General features: G+C 35.0%; 1 protein-coding gene across 6 annotated transcripts in view; it reads right to left on the bottom strand.

Annotated features, from left to right (window-relative positions):
* Nucleotides 1-3183: 3183 nt before the first annotated feature.
* Nucleotides 3184-21549, bottom strand: part of TRPC1 (transient receptor potential cation channel subfamily C member 1) — a 65944-nt gene continuing 47578 nt past the window's right edge. For all 6 annotated transcript variants that reach the window (XM_055321567.1, XM_055321569.1, XM_055321568.1 and 3 more), the window contains 6 exons: nucleotides 19810-19949; nucleotides 18134-18277; nucleotides 7369-7544; nucleotides 5730-5931; nucleotides 5184-5378; nucleotides 3184-5072 (listed from right to left, as the gene is read on the bottom strand). In XM_055321567.1, the coding sequence (XP_055177542.1) occupies nucleotides 4845-5072; nucleotides 5184-5378; nucleotides 5730-5931; nucleotides 7369-7544; nucleotides 18134-18277; nucleotides 19810-19949 (1085 nt within the window). In that variant the 3' untranslated portion in view covers nucleotides 3184-4844. The remainder of the gene's footprint in view (nucleotides 5073-5183; nucleotides 5379-5729; nucleotides 5932-7368; nucleotides 7545-18133; nucleotides 18278-19809; nucleotides 19950-21549) is intronic.

Genomic DNA, 21549 nt, shown 5'->3' with positions numbered 1-21549 from the left:
ATATTAGACTCCTAGACAAGGCAAAGACTTGGATTCTCCCTCACAGTGTCCTACGAGTGAGAGAACTTTAGTCTCCTTAATGAATTGGATCCTTTCTGAGATCCCTTAGAGAGGTCTTAAATTGTTCCTAGATCCTTGAATAACCAAGTTGATCAGGTTATAAAGTGGCATAGAGAAAAAAAATCAACCAGTGTCTTCTCCATTCTAAACCCTCAGTCCCTCCATGGCCTGGCTTGTTTTGAGACTGACTCCTGATTTTCTATTTATGTTTACTACCCTCACTCTCCCCCTTTTTCCTCTTATATCTTGTTCATCTCACTGGTCTGCTTCTGTCCTTGGTCATAAGTGAAGACTTTAATAAACAATTCATCTGGAAAAGCAAGAACTAGGCATCTTCAGTTCTGTTCTCTGACCAAGATGAACTGACAATGAGAAATTAATTTAAAAAAGTAAAGCTTTGGAATATATCTTACCTGATACAACAAATTGAGTTCAGGCTCTCAAGTCAGTCATGATTCAGTCGTGGACAAATTACTTCAAATGTGACTTTCTCACCTATAAAATGAGAAGGTTGAAGTAGGTAATCTAAGTTTTCTTCCAATCTGATATGACAAAATAGGTTCTAGAGCACAAAAACTGTTAGATATGTGTCTGACTGGACATCAGTTCTAGGATATTTACACAAGTAAATAATGCTAAATTTTCATTCAACAAATTTGTGCCATTCACCCCCAACACTGAGAGAACGGTTTTGGCCTAGTTTTCTAACTTCAAAAAAAAAAAGAAAGACTCTGCATTAAAACAATCATTATAGAAAATGTAGTGATTGTTTGCTATTTCCACTGAAATATTAAATGGGGATGGATGAGTTTTAAAATTTTTTAAATTTAAAACATTAAAATAGCCTCACAAAATTTATTAAATTTTTAGATGAGTTACTGAGCCTAGTACTTTCCTCCTCAAAATTCTTTTCCAATAGCACCTGATAATTTTTATTGTCTTTGAATAAGAATAATCTGCCTAAAATTGAAAAATGGATTAACTAGCCTTTCTAATGAAAAGAGAGACCAAGACATAGACACAAATACACAGGAAACTCAAGACTGCAGAATGAAGAAAATAGAGCTTACCTATCATTTGGCTGAAACAGTTCTTTTTTTAAACATATGCTTACCTCCTACATAAACCTGCTGTTTTGCTTCTTCTATTACTGTAACCTAATTTACATCAGAAATAATGTCGCCTGAAGATGGTTATTTTTAAAGCATTTAGGTAGCATATTAAATTTTTCCTAATTTTGAATGGCATATCAAAGTATTTCATAATGAGGACAAGGGGAGCAAGAAAACAATGTGATATTATCAAATGAAGAGGAACGCTATAACTGGTAATTCTTCTATCTTCAAGAAACACATGTTTATGAATAGGACAGTGATGCCAAAGAGCTAACAAATTAACTTACAAATGAGAAATTCAGGGCAGCCGTATCCCTGGTACCATTAATATTTTCTTAGTGTAATCTGAATAATTAGACCCAATTGGTTTACTCCTCAGGGCCTACCTATAACCTCAGCCTGCTTAGATTTTATAAATGTATTTTCTGAGGAAAACAAAAATTTCAGTGTCAATGCGATTCCAATAAAAATCCCAACTAACTCTTTCAGTTTATTTATAGGCAGATTCCAAAACTTAGATGAAAAAGAAAGAAGCTAGAATAGCCAAAATTATTTTGAAAAAGTAGTACAGAATAATTTACCTTGGTATTTATTACCATACTTCACAGCACTGTGTTGTAAATGATGGGCTACTAACTTGCATATTCAAGCACTGTTTTCTTTTGGAATGATACTGAGCTGTAGTCTACTGTTATTTTTCTTATTTTAGTAAGTTGTAGCCTTATGTATTTTTGTCAGGTTAATGAAGCATAATTTCTATTCATTAAAATTTACCCTTTTTGAGTGTTTAGTTTGACTAATTGTACCATCAATCTTCTCCTCCCACCAGATCTTAGTAACCAATGATCAGATTTCAGTTTCCATAGTTCTCTTTCCTAGAATGTTTTATAATCATACAGCATGTAGCCTTTCGTGATGAGCTTCTTCATTTAGCGTGATACTTATAAGATTCGTCTGTTATAGCATAGATCTGTAGTTTGTTCTTGGGCCAACTTGGGTAGGCTGTTTTGTTTCCCAGGATTTCCTTCCTTATATAGGATGAGCCACAAGACACAGTTCAGTGTGAAATTTGGAGGGCAGACGTGAAGCAGCAGCCATCTTATTTTCTATGCAGGCACTTTTGTAGCTCATATGGGGTATAACTTATCTGCTGGCTCAACTTTTGGGATGGGGCAGCAGTGTGGTCTATGTTGTCCTACCTTTCCGAGGATCTTCCTTCAAAGCTTCTTCAACTCCGAGGTCAAGTGTGTGTTTAGCAACCTGACAAAAGGTAACTTTTCACACAGGATACATCTAATTATCCCAAGTTTGAGCCCATAAAGAGTGACATAGGTGTCCGTCATCCTCCTGGGTTCCAGCTTCGTTCTTGTTTCCTCCACTTTACATCTACTGTTCCTTCCTAATTGTCTACCCTGTGAGCTCTACATTAGGTGCAGAAACAGCAGCCTCACAGAGATAGATGCTTAACCAACCCCAATTGTGGAATAGCAAATCCCTGTAAACAAATCACTATGCAAACACACACACGCCTGCAAATATCCTGGCAGTTCTGCTTCTCTGCCTGAACTCTGATGCAATTCTGGATTACTGACTAAATAAATATCCACTGTATGGATGTACAATTTGTTTATCCATTCACCACTTGATGGACATTTGGTTGTTCTCAGTGATCTGGTTTGGGATCATGGAGAAAGTTGCTATAAATGTTCACATACAGGTCTTTGTGTGAACATATTTCAAAATATGGCATTTATAAATGTAAGAAATAGCTAAAAGATTTCAATATGATTGCCACTGAAGGTGGAAAGGAGCACAAAGGGGTCTGATGTTGATGTTTTACATTTGAGACCTTTCTCCCCATGATTTAAAAAAAAACAAAACACCGAATTATACATTTTAAAATAGTGAATTTTATGCGAGGTGAATGATATTTCAACAAAAAAGTATAAAAGTATATGATAATCCAATAAACAGACTATGCCAATTTATAATCTAATATCAAGTTTTATTTACCTTTTTTCTTACAATATGCTGTCATTCAAAATATACCTCATAAGTAACTCATGCATACAGTAGGCACTCTATAAATATTTTGATTTAATAATTAGGTATTTTTTAGTATGAGTAAAAATCCTGATGTAAAATCCCAATTGGGAAGTGCATAATCCCATTGTAGACAAAATATATAACTTTACAATAAACATTTTTATAAGAATTTGCCCCAAAGAGGGAACACTTACAATTTGGAAATTAAAAAATAAAAAGTAAAAAGCAAGATGAAGCACAATACCAATATATTTAGCCAATGATCCCTGGATCAGTGGTGCTTACAGACCAAGGGTTACCTGCACCCTGTGGCCTTAAGACCATCTGAAATTCAGTTAAGAAGATAATTATATATCTAACCACCTTTTAACAGGAAATGCTGCAAGAAAATATAAGCAATAGTCTGTGTAACTTTTTAAACTATATCCCTTACATGAACACAGGAAAAAAATTTAAATACATATTTTATTCTCCAATTTTAAAAAAATCAAGGCTTTTCATCTTAAGCAGCAAGAATGATCCACAAATAAGCAAGAGGTCACTTTTATAGAAGCTATGTTAAATTCTGTGGAAAATACTTTGGGAGATTAGTTCAAGAACCTTAGTCCAAATATAAAATAAATCTTTGCATTAAAGGGTCTTTCAGTGTTTACAAAAACAAAGCAGGCTGTGACCACTTATGATAAAGTATCTTCAAAATCCTTATTTTGGGTTAGCTTTATAACTATGAACAGTCACTCCAACCTGAAAAAAATTATAGCACTATCATGATAAAGAAAAATGAAAAGCCACCAAATGCCTAATCTTAGTGAAGTACCTGTGCAAACCTATAAACATACTCAAATACTCGATTGCTATAAAATGAAAAGTCTAACTATATTTTTTAAAAACTATATAATTCTATAAAAATTTAAATATGTGGACTATATCAATACATGGAAATGTATATATAAAATACTATTAAGTGAAAAAACAAAATAAAAAATATAAAGTGATTACAACCATGAAAAAGTAAATATATTACAATAACAAAAACTGAAGTGAATTGAAATTTATAGAGACATAAATAGATTCAAATATCCATTGGGGTTTTTCTTTGTTACTTAAGAGTATAACAAAATAAAAAAAAAATACCTATCTTAGATAAAACTATACTCCTGAACAATAAATACTGAACTACATGTGAACTCCTAAAACAGAGATTTTAAAAACCATGACTTACTACATTTCAGATGTGTCCTATGAATGGAGATCAGCCTACATCTGCTGATCTTCATTTTACAAAACCTTCTGGCAATGTATACAATTATAACTGCCCTTCTTAAACATAAAAAGAAAAAAATTTAAAGCACTGTTCAAGTTAGAAAACCAAGCAACATGCTAACAAAATCTATCTACTTAATCTGTTTTGGCAAAAAGCTACTAACGGAGGATTTTAAAAAACTAATTCTATATACATATTTTACATAATATATGTATGCTATAAATATTTTAAAGAATGGCTTTTACATAATTCTTCATTTTAATTTCAATAGATACCTTATTGATTTAATCACAAATTATGCAAATGCAGTCTTTCAGGTTTATTACTGAAAATTATTCTCTCCATGGTTTAGAAAATGGTTAATTTCTTGGATAAAACATAGCATATTTAGAAGTCCGAAAGCCAAGTAAATCCCTTATTTCATTTCGGAATTTTGACAGATCTTGACGTAGTTCATTTAGGTTTTCCACAGTTGCCTGATCTGTACTTTGCATCTTCTGCCTCATGGACGTCAGATAACGATGCACTAAGCAGCACATCACTTTTTGGTAGTTCTCATCCCTCTTTTGCTTCAGATTTCTCCATTCCTTGAAAACAAACAATTACATGGTACTAACAATGTGTATAAACCACATTTAAATGAGGTGGATTTTTAAAAACATTCACAGATACAAAAAGTTGCAATTTTAATTTCTTACCTTTAAACTGTTTTGCCGTTTAACTTTGCCTTTTGATGTATGAGAGCAAATCCACTTACTGAGGCTACTAATCATGTAGCATATAGTCTTTGGTGAAGGAATGATGTTGAAAGGTGGGGGTAATGTGCATTTGTCATCAAAGTAGCTAAGCCATAACTTTGCTCGAGCAAACTTCCATTCTTTGTCTTCATGATTCTGTTGAGACATTCATGAAAAAGCAAAACAGAGTATCATCACACACACACACACACACACACACACACAAACAGGCGCGCGGAGGGGAGGGCGGAAGGAGCAGGAGCAAGGGAGAGAGGTAGAGGGGGACAGAGGGAAATAGAAAGAGAATTTTAAACTCTCCAAAAGTTTGCACACCTTGTAGGTAAAAATTTGGTTCAAGATTCGCAATTAATACATTACTTACATTTTAAAAATCTATATTTAATTTAAATATTATACTAATTCTTATAATCTTTGGTTGCCTTATCTACTGCATACACTTGGTATGATCTGAAAGAATACAAAGTCTTTGAAAGAATGAACACTTACTGCTATCAACTGGAAGCTTTTGTGAAGCATTGCCACCAGCAGCTTGGTGAGCACAATCACTACCACGACATTGTACGTCCCAACAATAACCGCTCCAACAAAGGACTGCAATTCTTCTCCATAACTAAATCTCGTGACAAAGATTGCCACATGTGCTAAGGAGAAAATATACCAGAACAAAGCAAAACAAGTGCCAATGAACCTGTAAAGACAATTACATTTCTGTTTAAAAGAAAATTAAAGAAATTAACTAGCAAAAATGAAGAATTCATTTATAGTAGCATTCCGTGAATAAAATATTGATAATCTAAGAATACTTTATAAAATGAATGAGATTGAACCCAACAGAACAGACATGCCTTCTCTTAAACAAAGAGACAGACTCAACAGGAGGATAAATTATTTTTGTTTAACCTCTTATTGCTCTCCTGTCTATTCTAAACAAAACAGCCTCTAAGATACCGCTAATGCCTAGATAGACGTCACCATCACTCCTCTGTGAAGAAACTTCAAATGGCTCTCACCCTCAGTAGCCCAAAGTCCTTACAAGTATCAGTAAGGTTCTAGATCTCCTACACCTTTCCCTCTGATTCACTACATCCCGTTCACACTGACCTCCTGGCTTTTCCCTGAACTTGCCAACCACACTCCCATCTCAGGGCATTTGCCTTTGCCATTCCCTTTATCTGCTAATATTCTTCCTCCAGCCATATTCTTCAGGTCTTGATCCTCCATCAGCGTGACATCTTTACTTAAATGTCATCTCCGGTGAGGCCCTCCCCAGTCTCCTATCTAAAACTGTACCCTCTCACACATATAACCTCCCTGGCCCAAGCTTTGTCTCCTTAGCCTCTTTTATTGCATAATATACTATATATTTTATTTCTCTTTTTATTGCCTCTATCATCTCACTATAATATAATAGAAACTCCATGAGGTAGTTTTATTCATTGGTGCTTCATTCACTCAGGACTTTGAACAGTGTGTTACACAGTGTGTTAAATGAATACTTACTGTTCATTTAATTTTATTCCTTAAATAAGATGACATGAGTACCTAAATAAGAGTTGGTACATAGCAGAAATACAACAAATGGGTAATTCCACACCCTCTTCTCCATTATGTTATTTTACAATGAGCGGAGGTATTTTCTCTGCCCCAAAACTGATTGTTCAATTACTTATGATATGACCAATTAGAAGAAAAAATTGTTGATGAAACTCTAATGATTCTCAATTCTAGTGACCTCCTACTAAGTGTGGAAAATGCAAGAGACTGCTTTGGCTGTAACAGTGATGGACAGTTGCTACTGACATTTACTATGTAAAGGGCAAAAATACCAAATGTCCTGCAATATAAAGGACTGGAGGAAAACTGTCCTGACCAAAATACAATGTGCACAATGCCAAGAGTTCCTCTGTTAAAACAGACTGTAGTGGGGGAAACAATGTAATATTTTGGGCCTATCATTTACTTGAGATTCTATAAAGATTAACTATCAAATGATTCATGAAAAATAAGTATTTCTTATTAAAAAAATGTCTTAGAGAAAATTTGAGGTTCTATTTCTCTAGGTACTAATTCATATACAACACAATAGAGAGAAATATACTTATTAAAAATTTTAGAAAACACTCACGAATGGAAGGTATCATTGCTTTGCTGTTCACAGAAGATGCCTACACAGTCCTTCTGTTCTTTCGGGGTATAGCCTTTATCATACAGTTGTGTAAGTCCAATTGTGAAAGAAAACAAAACAAGAAGGAACATCCCAAGAAATTTTCCAAAATCTTGTAACATCTGTCCCATTGAAATCTGTGGAATATATTATATAGGTGTTTGTTAAAATTATCAGGAAAACAAAATATTAAGTATTAAATGACCAGGCAATAAAAGTAAAACAAACATATGCCACAGTCTACTCTTTTTATTCCATCTGGGTAAGATAGTTCTGTACTTTTGAAACATCCATAATCTCCTTGCCTAACAAAACGCCACTCTAACCATGCCAGCACTGTGAGTATTGGCACATTTCTTGAATCTGGACCAGGTGTGCAGAGGACATTGCTGTGATGAAGTTAAGAGATAGACATGGAGATTTAAGAAAAGCCTAATTTGCAAGGAATAAAAGGAAACTCTTTGCTCAAGCCTAAAGGGAAAGAAATGCTTATATTTATAGCTTCTTAAAATTTTCAAATATAAAATCACGACATAAAGTATTTCATTTGATTTTTGTGACCAGTTCTAAACCAATTCCCAAAAGACAGCATTTCCTCCTTCAGAACTGCCTTAATCTCTTTTGTCAAGGTGGTCAATTTTCTTTCATTTTAGGTCAATTATAAGAAAATGTTATGTGTTCAAGCCAGATGAGTGGGTTTAGTGCCTGGGTCCCTACTGTAATGTGGACCTGTGAAGTGCATCCGGGAGCTTGTTTCAAGCCTAATTTCATTGTCCTCCAACACTCCTTAAAAATCTGGAAAATAGGTTACTTTTCATAAATTCTTGATATTTAAATTATTAGCATACAAATTTGAAGAATAATCTGACATTACCTTTTTGACCAGTAATTCTATCCCTTGGAATTTAGCCAATAGATAGGAAATACACAAAGATGTATGTATATACAAGGACTTTCACTACAGCACTGTTAGAGGTAGCAAAAAAAATTAGAACATCCTAAATACTGTTGGAAAGAATGAAGTGTATCTCTATGTGCTGGCATAGAAAATCAAAACGCAGAACAGTATTATAAGCTCCATTTCTATTTTTTAAATGATAAATTAGATATATATTTTCATACAGACAGGTTTTAATGTGCAGAGGAAAGTTCTGGAAGCTTACACAAGAAACTGTTAATAGTGAGTATCTATGGAAGATAGGACTAGGGGTTGGAAGGCAGACTTTTTTCCTTTGAATTTTCTTTACCAAGTGCATTTATTACTGTTACGATATAAAAAATAGTGTTTAAAAATAATCTTTTCTCAAGATTTACAAGTCAATTTTAGAAAGTTAATTAAATTCAGCTTCAAATAAAATTTCTCACTGCTTCAAACCTGACAAAATAATACACACCACTTACCAATGACAGAAAATGGTAGTGACAAGCAAGTAGGCAAACTCCTCTAACCCACTAAAGTGAGCCAGCTAATTAAGTAGAAGAGGTGTGCTAAAATTTTTGAGGCAAACCACAAGCTGGTGACCTCAACTCTGCAACCCTGGAGAGGTCCAATATGCCTGAGTTGCACATTTGACTAGGCCATGTGGTAGGTTAGAAGCCTTGTGCTTCCCTCACTTCCCCTTGCAAAATTCTGAGAGAAGAAATAAAGAACTTTTAGATTCAGTAAGCTTGAAATGTGTGAAAAAGAGAAGAAACATTTCCTTCTTAATGATAGCTTTATACTGAATCACCTTGGAAAAGAAATAATTTATTCAGTCTGTGAGGCTTAGATAAACCCATGCCATAAGACCAGAGAACTTAAGTTGGACAGTAAGAATAGAGTACCTGCTTTAGATAACTAAAAAAGACTGCCTTTGAAGAAAATTCAGACACTGTAAGTAAACTTACAGGTAAACAGGGTTTCCCAAGAGTGACCATGTATGATGTTATAATTTTAATTTTAAAAATTTAGTCCAAAAGAGAAGCCTTAATTTAACATTACTAAGCTGTTTTTTTAAAAGATTTGTTTTAGAAAGAGAGTGAGCTACAAAGTTTTTTCTTAAAGATTTATTTATTTACTTTAGAAAAATAGTGAGCAAGGGGAAGGGCAAAAGGAGACAGAGAGAGAATCTGAGCAAGGAGCCCACACAGGGCTCAATCCCATGACCCTGAGATCATGACCTGAGCTGAAATCAAGAGTCTGACACTTAACCAACTGAGCCACCCAGGTGTCCCTAACATTACTATGTTTTAAAGAGTAAGTATAACTCAACTTCAGTATCAAGATGAACAATATTTAATGAAAAAAAAAAACCAGGAACTTTCAAGGCCTGTTCTTTAAAAACATATTAGTGTTTACATAAGATGGAAGAATCAAAAGTAGTTACAGTGGATATCCCAGGGGTAAGTATTAACTGAAAAAGCACACTAACCAAACTTCATGTAAAAGGTAAAATTTGAAAACAGTAAATCTATTTTAGTCTGAGACAGATTATGAGGCTTATTTATTTGTAAAAATAATAATCATTCTTTTGAAAACATTTACTTATTTTAAACTACTTAGCAGTTTTACTCAAGAAATAGGAAAATTAGGAAATGAAAAGAAGGTAATTAAAATACTGATACTGAAGTTTACATAGAGTTAAACTGGCACACACAGAGAAAAATATATACATCTTTCCTAATAACCAGAAAAATGGAAATGCAAGCAAACTACTAAGATAGGATAACTTAGCACCAAATGCTACTGAATGTGGTGAAAAGTCTGCTTTTATACTGCTTGTGAGATCAAAAATTAATACATCCTTTGTAGAGAAACAAATATTAAGGCAGAGGGGGAAACTGAATGAGAAAAATTAGAGGAAGACAGACCAGGAGACTCCTAACTCTGAGAAACAAACAAAGGATTGCAGAAGGGGAGGTGAGGATGGGGTGGGGTAACTGGGTGACGGGTATTAAGGAGGGCACATGAGATGAGCACTGGATGTTATATGTTGGCAAATTGAATTTAAATAAAAATAAAAAATAAAAAAATACTGAGGCAATATAAAGATCATATCTTCTGATATGTTACTAGAGATTTATCCTTAGGAAATACTTTAAAAGAGGCAAAGCCCTCTACACAGAGCACTGCATAGAACAGCAAAAATATGCCAAATGCCTGATAGGGCAAAAGCTGGTATCATTATGGTTCACATCGTGTTAAATTATAGAACTTGCTAATGAAGCAATAATAAGGATAATCTCTAATCATTCTCCTTCCAATCTTTATCCAGAAAAAGCCATAGTTACTGGTCTAAAAGTTCTTAAAAAAAATTATCTATTTATTTATGAGAGAGAGAGAGAAAGAGAGAGCGAGCAAGCTCAAGTGGAAAGGAGGAGCAGAGGGAGAGAGAATCCCAGGCTGGTTCCATGCTGAGCATGAGCCTGAAATCATGACCTGAGCTGAAGTCAAGAGTTGGATGCTTAACCACCCAGGCGCCCCTCCCCCCAACCCTGTCTAAAAGTTTTATCTGATCAAGCATTCACACTCAAAACCTCCTTTGCTTGTGTGATAATATTCCAATTTCTGGCACAGAGGCCGTCAAGAGTCCAGTGCAGTCTATTTTTTTCACCCTCATCTAACTGCCACTGTCCAAGTACAAAAGACATCCTGCCTTGTCTAAGCATACCATGCTTTTATAACTTGATGCTTTCGTACAGGTAACTCTATGTTCTTTGCCAGCAAGCCTTCTCAACCCTTCAAGGCCCAGATCAAATGTCACTTTCAGAAGCTTTCCAGACTCTCTCCAGGCACTGCCTTAGTTATGCTTCAAAGTATGTTGTCTATAATTTCTAAAATACTATTTTTCACTTTACACCAATATGTTTGTCTCTTGTAGCAGTCTTTAAAAGCAGGTGGAATGTCAGTAAGCTCCAGAGCCTAGCATTATAGTTAAAATGTTGAACACATAACTACATTTTTTAGCAGATTTTATTTATTTACTTGAGTGAGAGAGAAAAAGCATGAGCAGGGGGAGGGGCAGAGGCAGAGGGAGAAGCAGGCTCCCCGCTGAGCAGGAAGCCCAACTTGGGGCTCAATTCCAGGACTCCGGGATCATGACCTGAGCTGAAGGCAGACGCTTAACTGACTGAGGCCACCCAGAACTACTTTTTATATGGTTTTTATACAACTCTTTACCATTTTCCAAGAGGTATCGTGTATTCTTATTTACCTTGCAGGATGGGAAAGTCTAGTATTATCTCTATTTTTCCAAGTGACAAAGTGAAGCTCAGGGAGATTTAGTGAATGGTTCAGGGTAACAGAACTAATAGATAGCAGACGTAGAATTCTATTAACTTCTCACAAGAGCTTTTCTGAAACATTACTTTGTGGGCAGCCTGGGTGGCTCAGCGGTTTAGCGCCACCTTTGGCCGGGGGGGTGTTATACTGGAGACTCCGGATTGAGTCCCACGTAGGGCTCCCTGCATGGGGCCTGCTTCTCCCTCTGCCTGTGTCTGCCTCTCTCTCTCTGTGTCTTTCATGAATAAATAAGTAAAATATTTGAAAAAACAACAACAACAACAACAACAACATTACTTTGTGGTTTTTATCTTAGCTCTTCCATCAAAAATTTGGGGCTGTGCACAATTAAGACGGATTTCATTCTTATGTGACTGTATGGTTTATTGAATTAATACGTGAATAAATATCAAAGAAAAAATGTAACTGTTAATTAGGATTTTTCCCCATGTCTTTTTTTTTCTAACACTGTGAACTGGGCCTTAGTTTCCTGACCTGTAAAAGGGATGGATATATGCTACATCAGATTCACTCACCCACATGCTATTAAAAACTTGCCAGACTTTACCCTAATCTATTTAATCAGTATCCCTGAGGACAGGACTGAGAAATGAAGGTTTCATGTGCTCCCCTGTTGATTCTGAGCCTTACCAATTTGGGAACTCCCAGACTACAAGACCTTTAAGCTTTCCTCTAACTGTAACATTCATGCTTCTTAAAGAAAATGTCCAACCCTGGTATACCCTAAAATGTAAGACACCTGAAATCACTCTTTACTCATTGCAAAGAACAACAATATGCCATTTATGCTATACAGACCAGTAAATCAAATCTAATAACTACCCAGTAAAGCCAAATAATTCCCTAGGAATAAAGTATACATTTATTTGTCAGACACTACATTTACTTTCCAAGTTTCCTTGTGTTATTTTTCAGCTCTGCCACAGTTAACTCCACTAACTATAAAGGGAATGGAGAAATGGATCTAATCATTTTTGTAAAACTCATCACATGTCAGGGACTCTGCCATGAGATACACCTTATATATACCAATCCATTTAATCCTCATAACAATGACACAGAACCTGAGACTCACAGAGATGAAATAACAATAAGTTATGGAGCAAGGTTTTGAACCCAGTTGGTTGGTTCCATCTTGTCCTTTCTAACGACTGAACTACAAGTGCTAAAGACTGTTTACTTCATTTGAAACATATGAATAGGGATCCCTGGGTGGCGCAGCGGATTGGCGCCTGCCTTTGGCCCAGGGCGCGATCCTGGAGACCCGGGATCGAATCCCACATCGGGCTCCCGGTGCATGGAGCCTGTTTCTCCCTCTGCCTGTGTCTCTGCCTGTCTCTCTCTCTATGTATGTCTATCATAAATAAATAAAAAATCAAAAAATTGTTAAAAAATAAATAAAATAAATAAAAATACTCTATCTTTAAAAAAAAAAAAAGAAACATATGAGTAAAGCAGGAAGAATTTTTGAGATTCGTATATTATTGAAGCCTACCCAAAGAAGTGTTGTATAATAACAGTCAATGAGGGAATCATATTAATCTGTAGCATTCAAAACAGAGGGGCAACTTAGCAGAATGGTGAAGATCATTAGCTTTGGAGCCAAATCATCTGGGCTGGAATCCCAGTTCAGCTACTTACCAGCTGTGTGACCTTGTGCAAGTTACTTAATGTCTCTATGCCTCAGTGTCTTCCTCTGTAAAATGGAAATAAAAGAGTCTGCCTCTTAGAATGGTTGTGAGGATTCAATAAGGTAATAAATGTAAATAAAGATCTTAAATAGTACCCACAATAAGGGCCAGATGTTAACTGCTATTATTACAACTGCCACTTTTATTTTTAGTTTCTATCTTCATGTCTTGTTGTTGTTGTTGTTAAAATGTAGAACATTACTGATTTATGTTCAACCATGACTCGTATCTGTTGAAGTGCATTAGTTGGCATCCTTCATAAAAGCAGAAAAGCTAACTTCAAAAAGCAGGTTGGTTTGTGGATTCAGACAGACCAGGTTCAACAGACAGTCCAAGGGTTCAACTCTTGACTCTACCTGGGTCCAATTCTGTGAACTACTGAACCTCTCTAAGCCTTAGATCCCCCATTTGTAAAATGGAAATAACAAATGGCAAGGGTTGTGATGAGGATTAAATATGTGGAAAACTGCACAGTGCCTGGCCCACATGAAATGTCCAACAATAGTGGTTGCTGTTATTTTGAATAAGCAGCTCCAGGGACAGCTAGGATATTGTTCTATTTCTCCATTAGCTTTTTTCTCTTCATGCACCAAGTAGCACTTGTCTCTACTCAAGTCCATTCTAACCAGTTTTCCAATTAAATTTAACAAACAGTAAGTAACTATTATGGCAAGGCAGTGAGTAAAGTGCAGATGAAAAAATATATATTCACCATCCTCAAGGACTTTTTAATTTAGTAGAAATAATATCATCTAGAAGTTAAGACAAGCTAAATTTTAATTGTCTCACAATTAAGACAAGCTCTAGGAAGTGCTCATTAGAGATTCAAAGTACCAATTTCATTGGATGGAATTATCCATTAGCAGGGGAGTAGGAGTGTAGGAATGGATTTTCCAGTGGCAAGAGCCCTAAAGCTTGCAGACGTTCCCTCTTCCTGGGACACCCTAACCCACCTCCTTTCTACTCATATTTCAAGACTTATTAATTCTAGTATCTCTTGGAAATGCCTTAAACTAAGCAAGTGCCCTTTCTCTGAGCAGTTTATGACAATACCACTGTAAATGTCATGCTTGTTTGTCCCCCTCAATGCACTGTAAGCTCCTTAAGAAAATATTGGAGCTTACTCATTTTAGTATTCTCAGTGTCCAATACCTGCCAGGCACTCAATAAATGTTTGTTGAATAAATAAATTTCAATAAGTAGAAAAATGGCTGGGACATTCCTAACAGGTAATAACATAAACAACATGGAAGTGAGAGAGCATGGGCATATGTGAGATTAGTGACTGGTCTTGACCCAGATGGAGAAGTATATCAGTAAGAGACAGAGATGAATATAGTGAGAGATGGCTACAAAGTAAATAGGGCCAGACACAGACGTCATCTTCCAAAGTCTACCCATGACGTAAGCCACAAATTTAATGAACATAATCAGAAAAATGTCAAGTACTAAAACAGAGGATTCATTCATTGCTGAATATAGAACTATTTTATATATTACACTATATGATATTCCTGTGACCTAACCTGCCTAGGACAGTCTCAGTTTCCACTGGTTTTCCCAAGTTAGTATTCTCCAAAGTGCCTCCATTTGTATGATAAAATATGGTCATTCTAACCAAGGGAGAGATCTGTACCACGACTACAGGCTATATATGTCCAGCTAAAATAAAAGTCTGTCAACTTCTAAATCTGCAAAAATCTGGAAGGAAAATAAATGTTAGTAAATGGAGATAAATTTAAAAACCAACTGCAGTGATCACATAAAAACATTATCTGACATACCAAGTATATATATAAAGGGAAAAAAAAGTTACACTTTTGCTAAAGTAATTAATTTACTGTCAATTTTATTTTTGCATTTATTTTACATTCATAACTGGATCATTCCCTTTTAATTGAGTTCCTTACTTATGATGAACAAAATGGAAAAATGTATTACAAATCATCTAATAATTTTTTTCTGGGATATTTTGACTGAATTATGCAATACAAATCTGTCACGTTTGTAAGACTACACTGAAAAACAAATATCTTTATTTGAAAACGTCTTTAAGTAAAAGCCTGAAACTATGATTCTACAGATTCCTAGTCAATATCTATTTTTTGCCTTCTTCCTAACTAACCAGGCCCTGATTTCTTGAAGGGCAATATGCTCAATTAAAAGTACTCCTCTCATTAAAAGTGGCTCAATGGTTGAGTGTCTGCCTTCAACTCAGGGCGTGATCCCAGAATTCTGGGATCAAGTCCTGCATCAGGCTCCCTGCTTCTCCCTCTGCTTTTGTCTCTGCCTCTCTCTCTGTGTCTCTCATAAATAAATAGACAAAATCTTAAAAAAAAAAAAAGTACTCATCTCCTCAGACTTCCTTGTAGCTACAAATAACCATGTGACCAAATTCTGGCCAGTGAGTTATAAGTAAGTGGAAGCATTTGATAGGGTTCTAGGGAAAATTATTGCTCTTTTGATAAAAAGAGAAAGATAGCTGGCCCATGCTTCCTGCCTTTTCCCCCTCTGCTTTCCCCCTTCCTCCTGCAGAATACAGATTTGATATAATGACCTGGAGCAGAGAGCGCGTGACCACACGAATCAGTAACACTCTAAAGATTGCCTGGGAAAAATTGCTTTATAATACCATACTAATAATATTTGTATTTCCAAATCCTTCAGTTCTGAGACTAGTCTATACCAGACAATGGTTGCCAAGGGAGAGGGTAAGGGAAGTACTAAATGCAAAAAGGTACCAAGAAACTTTTTGAGGTGATACACATGTTCTTTATCTTGATTATGGTGGTGATTAAACAAATTCACACATATGCAAAACTCATCAAATTACATGGTTAAGATGGGTGTATTTTACTGTATGCAAAGTATACCTTAATAAAGACAATTTAAAAAATCATTCACTAAACTAAATCATAATATTTAAGCATATGACTAACCTGCAGACTTTTAAAAAATAGGAACACAATAAATATTTGTTGGCTTCACCTAATTATCTGTTAGCTCTCTGGCTATTAGGATAATATAAATTATCTTGCTGGAGGAGAAAAATACACACAACAGCTGAAATGACAAATATCCACTTATGCAGTATTTGTATACACATCTATACAGTTATTTCAGGGAGAGACTAAGTCAGAAGACCTGACTCAACAGTTCTAAGAAATATAAAGAGATAACTCACTAAGAAATAATGGCATACTTTTTCCTTTTTAACTCTTTGTAGAAATCTACAGAAAAAAAAAAAATTCCAGTATAGAAACTTAGTGATTTTATCGGTTTTTAGCTAAAAAGAAAAAAAAAATCAACATGCATGTAAAAATACTGTTGATTCTTGATTAAGACATTCATAGAGGATATTAGTGGCAAAATTAAATCAAAATACAGTCTAAAACCAGTGTCTCATGTACTATTGCTTTGGAGAAAAACAGAGACTTAAGCATATCTAATGAAAATTGAGTATGACATTAAATGAGTTTATATAATGATCGTTTAAACAAGATTAAGCAAGTTTTTTTTTTTACTTCTTTCTCATAAGCTTTAATATGATAATGTGCACTGTGAATTCCCAAAGGAGTTATTTGGAATGCAGTGTGTCTGACTTATTTCAGTCAGAGCACCTCACCGGACTTGGTTAAGAGAATCACACTTCAGGAAACACTGCTGCAGGATAGTCAATGCCAAGCCAACCAGGTTTTTCCTACTTTTTATTTTCATAGCTCTACTTGGAGAAGGTAATTATGCCTCTTATTTAAAACATCTCCTTTAGGGATAGCTGGGTGGGGTTCAGTGGTTGAGCATCTGCCTTTGACTCAGGGCATGATCCCAGGGTCCTGAGATTGAGTCCCACATCATACCACATCTCCCTCTGCCTACGTCTCTGCCTCTCTGTCTCTCATGAATAAATAAATAAAACCTAAAAAAAAAAAGCCTCTTTAAAAATGTTGTTAAAATCTACATTCATAGTAAATTTCAACTTACTGAGAAAAAATTAATATTACTCAGACTTTCAGACTTATAACTTACAATACAGTATATGTAGAGCTAGTTACATAGCAGAATTGTTTCCCACCTTCTAAAAAGAATCACTGCCACAATCTGTCGGGTAAATCCAATCAATTGTGAGTCCTTTCTTTAGTGTAAAGAGACTTAGAATTTAGTCCTGGATTCTCATGATAATAATAATCATACTACTCTGAACAAATCACATACTGTCTCAAAAGTTCAATTTCTTGAGCTATAAATTACTATAAAGTATAAAACCAAACTACATGAACTCTATGAAATTTGTTAATTCTGAATATGCTATTTCCCAACTTATTACATTTAATATTTACTAAACAAAATGAAAGAATATTTTAAAAATATAGCTTACATATTTTCAAAGTCATCAAGTATGAATTCCTTTTGCCACAACATCTCCCTCATATTTATCACTTAAAATTGTAAAAGTGAGATTCATTTTGATAAAAAGCAGATTTTCATGTCCTTCAATTGTCTGAGGTATAACTATATTTTAAACAAATCTATGTCTATGGACTGCAGGGATAATTTGAATGAAGTTTGAATATCTGAAAACAAGAGATTATTATTCAGCCAGAAGCAAAGCAGAGGAACATGCAGTGTCCTCTCAATTGTTAATTATTTTCAAAAGCAAAGTTTAACATCAAGAGAGAACAATGCTCCAGTGGACCAACAGAAAAACATAATCATAATGACATCTAACAAATATTGTTTTAGAAATATTATTTACCTGTAGTGGACCCAATATAGAGCTTGTTGTATACATAAAAAAGAGACGAAGATAACTTAGAACATTTGCAAATGCAAAAAGCCCTTCTGCCACCAGAGTAGGATGGAATGCGTCCCAGTCCTTCCGATCAGCAAAATCATGAAACTAAAGTTAGGAAGAAAAAGCCAAAGGTAAATAGCTCCCTCAACTCAGGAAAATAAAAATAAATATTCTGAGTATTGAAAGAAAATGAATTATTTATCTCTTTTAGGGGCTCTCTCCTTTTACGTTTTATTATCAAGTCTTCTTCTTTTAATACAAATAACATTGTTTTAACTAAATGAAAGATCTCTACATATATGAGGCAATATCACTTGCTCTCAGTTAGTTAGTTACATATTAAATTAACCTGGCCCTTTAACTCAGGTTTCCAGAATGAACCCTAGAAATTCTCCCTTCTAAATACTAAGAAAGAGAGTGCATTATTATACTCAGACATAGAATGGCCACATGTTTCAATTGCCTGGATAGTCCCAAATAATATCCCTCTTTTCCTGGTATAATTAATGCCCCCTTTCACTCTCAAAGTGTCCTGGTTTGGATAAAAAATTATATGAGCACCCCACTTCTAGAACTAAAGAGATCAGTGTAAGATTCCAATGACCCCCCAACCATTTATCTATGTATGACCAATTTTTATTTTCGTAGTAATTTCACAACTCTGGCCACTGAAAATACCTAACAAACACGTTCCATGCTACTGATTATTTAAAGGAGGAGGTTTTTTTTTTTTTTTTTATAAGGTAAAATGATGTGAGATAACCAGTTTTCTTTCTCTATATCTATAAATTAGTTAAAAAAACAGAAAATATATCTTTCAGTTCCTTGCCTGTAATGCCTTAGAAGAATTCTAAACTCAGGGCTTAAACAAAGATAGTTAACATAAAATCTATTACCTTTTCTGGACTTGGAAGAGGCTTATATCTTCATAAAATTACAAGATGTGTATAAAACTAAATTTATGTCAAATTCTAAATTTAAAAATAGAGGCATCAAAAAAGGATCACATTTATATCACTTTTTAAGCTATGGAAGATAATTATCATGATTTGGAATGTGCAAACACCATAGAATGAATCCTTAAAGATAAACTTTCTTCTAGCAGGTATAAAGATAACTTAACACTAATCAATTTAAGTAAGTCTGTGTTCTCATTTTAAGTATATATACACATTAATGAGGTAAATGAACCTAGCTCAGATACAAGGAATCGGCATTTGGTAGAAAAAAAATGCCTAGACAGACCTGGATTTAAATCCAGTCTTGGTTTCTTACTGTGTGGTCTTGGATAAGTTACTTAATATCTCTGAGCTTCGTTTTCCTTATTTGCAAAATGGGGATAAGGACATCTGTCTCATAGAGTCCCTGTGAGGATAAAATGAGATAAAGTATAGCAAGTATCAACCATGGTGTCTGGCATATAATAGGTAACCAACATTTAAAGGTAATTAACATCCTTTAAACTATCAGAAGGGAGGAAACAATGCACACTATTCCCTTATACTGGGATGGGTTTAAAATGAAAACACATCAGATACAGATTTGGGCCAACGTAAGTAACTCTGAGTTATACAGCTACATGTCTTTTTTGTAAGCAAACTTCATTTGTGTCTCCAATTAACATAGCTAATAGTCACCTTGTTGTGAGCAACCACTTTGAGGGCAAAAGTTGCCAAATAAAGCGAATTCATGACAAAACTGAGTTGATTACGGGATTCTTCCAAAAAGTCTTCTAATCCTTCATACCAGAGTCTTTTAATATCTGACCAAATCATACCTAAAAAAAAAGGAAGGAAAATGAATCAAACAATGCTCTTAATTCAATAAAAAACTAAAAAATACTTTAAAACTCAAGATATTAAATAAATAACACTTGCATCAGCTACAGCTTCTTTCAGAAGAAAAAATATTTTAGTATTTTAAGTAAAAAGTTTTCATAATTTGAAAGAAAATAACTGCAAGTTTTACATGACAATCTCTCAGGGAGGAATTTTAATAAATGTGAAACAAGCATAAGGAAACAAATAAATTGTTGTTAAACACACACACACACACACACACAAGCTCAGTTCCTTATTTTCTTTTCTCTATTATGCTCACTACTTCAGTGACCTCATCCAGTCTAGTCTCTAACAGCTTTAAATACCATCTATGGGCAGATTTTCAAATTTATATCTCTAAACTCAATCTGTATTTATAGAATAATTAATATCTCTAACTTTCTCTCCTAAACTCAACTTGTATACGTACTTGACTGCTCTACATGCCCAATGGGATGTCCGAACATATCCAAACTGAATTCTTAATCTCTGCCTCCAAATTCACTGTACTTGGAAGTCTTCCCATCTCATTTGATAGAAACTTCATCATTCTAGTGACTCAGTCCAAATTTCCTTGAATCATCCTTGACTCATATTTCTTTTAAACCACACATTCAGGGATGCCTGAGTGGCTGAGCGTCTGCCTTTGACTCAGGGCCTGATCAGGAGTCCGGGACTGAGTCTCACATTGGGCTCCTGTGGAGAGCTTGCTTCTCCCTCTGCTTGTGTCTCTGCCTCTTTCTCCATCTCTCATGAATAAATAAATAAAATTTTAGAAAATAAATAAAAATAAACCACACATTCAATGCAATAGCAAATCCTGTTGACTCTACTTTCAAAATTGAATTCTCTTCAACTTCAAACCATCATTCTGTCTAGCCTGGATTATTGAAATAGCCTACCTGGTTTCCCTGCTTTTCTCCTGGTCTCCTTAAAATCTACTCTCTACATAGCAACCAGAGTAATCCTCATAAAAAATCCAAGTCTTACTTCCCTTCTCAAAACTCTGAGGTAACTCCCAGAGGAGAAAGGATTAACTACAGGTCCGAACTCTTTCTCCACAGGAACACAACCTCATGTTACTGCCTATTAAAGGGGTTTCCTTGGAAACATACTACGTTAAGAAAAATACAGAATGTCAGCTCTGTTCAACATTGTTATAAAAACAGCACTGGTTGGGGAACTGAATCTGGACTGGGAAGACTGAGCAGACTTACAGACCTTGAAGGCAGACACAGCCAGGAATATAAAAAGACACACGTTAAGATTGATGAATCACTGAACTCTACCTCTGAAACGAATAATATACTATATGTTAATTAATTGAATTTAAATAAATTTTTAAAAATAATTCATAACTGAAGTATATAATATATATCATATATATAAACCTGAATAGGGGATCCCTGGGTGGCGCAGCGGTTTGGCGCCTGCCTTTGGCCCAGGGCGCGATCCTGGAGACCCGGGATCGAATCCCACATCAGGCTCCCGGTGCATGGAGCCTGCTTCTCCCTCTGCCTATGTCTCTGCCTCTCTCTCTTTCTCTCTCTCTGTGAC

This window comes from Nyctereutes procyonoides, unplaced genomic scaffold (assembly GCF_905146905.1).
Source record: "Nyctereutes procyonoides isolate TBG_1078 unplaced genomic scaffold, NYPRO_anot_genome, whole genome shotgun sequence".
Classification (NCBI taxonomy): Eukaryota; Metazoa; Chordata; class Mammalia; order Carnivora; family Canidae; genus Nyctereutes; species Nyctereutes procyonoides.
The sequence above is the reverse complement of the archived record's forward strand: the minus strand, read 5'-3'. Positions and strand labels throughout refer to the sequence as shown.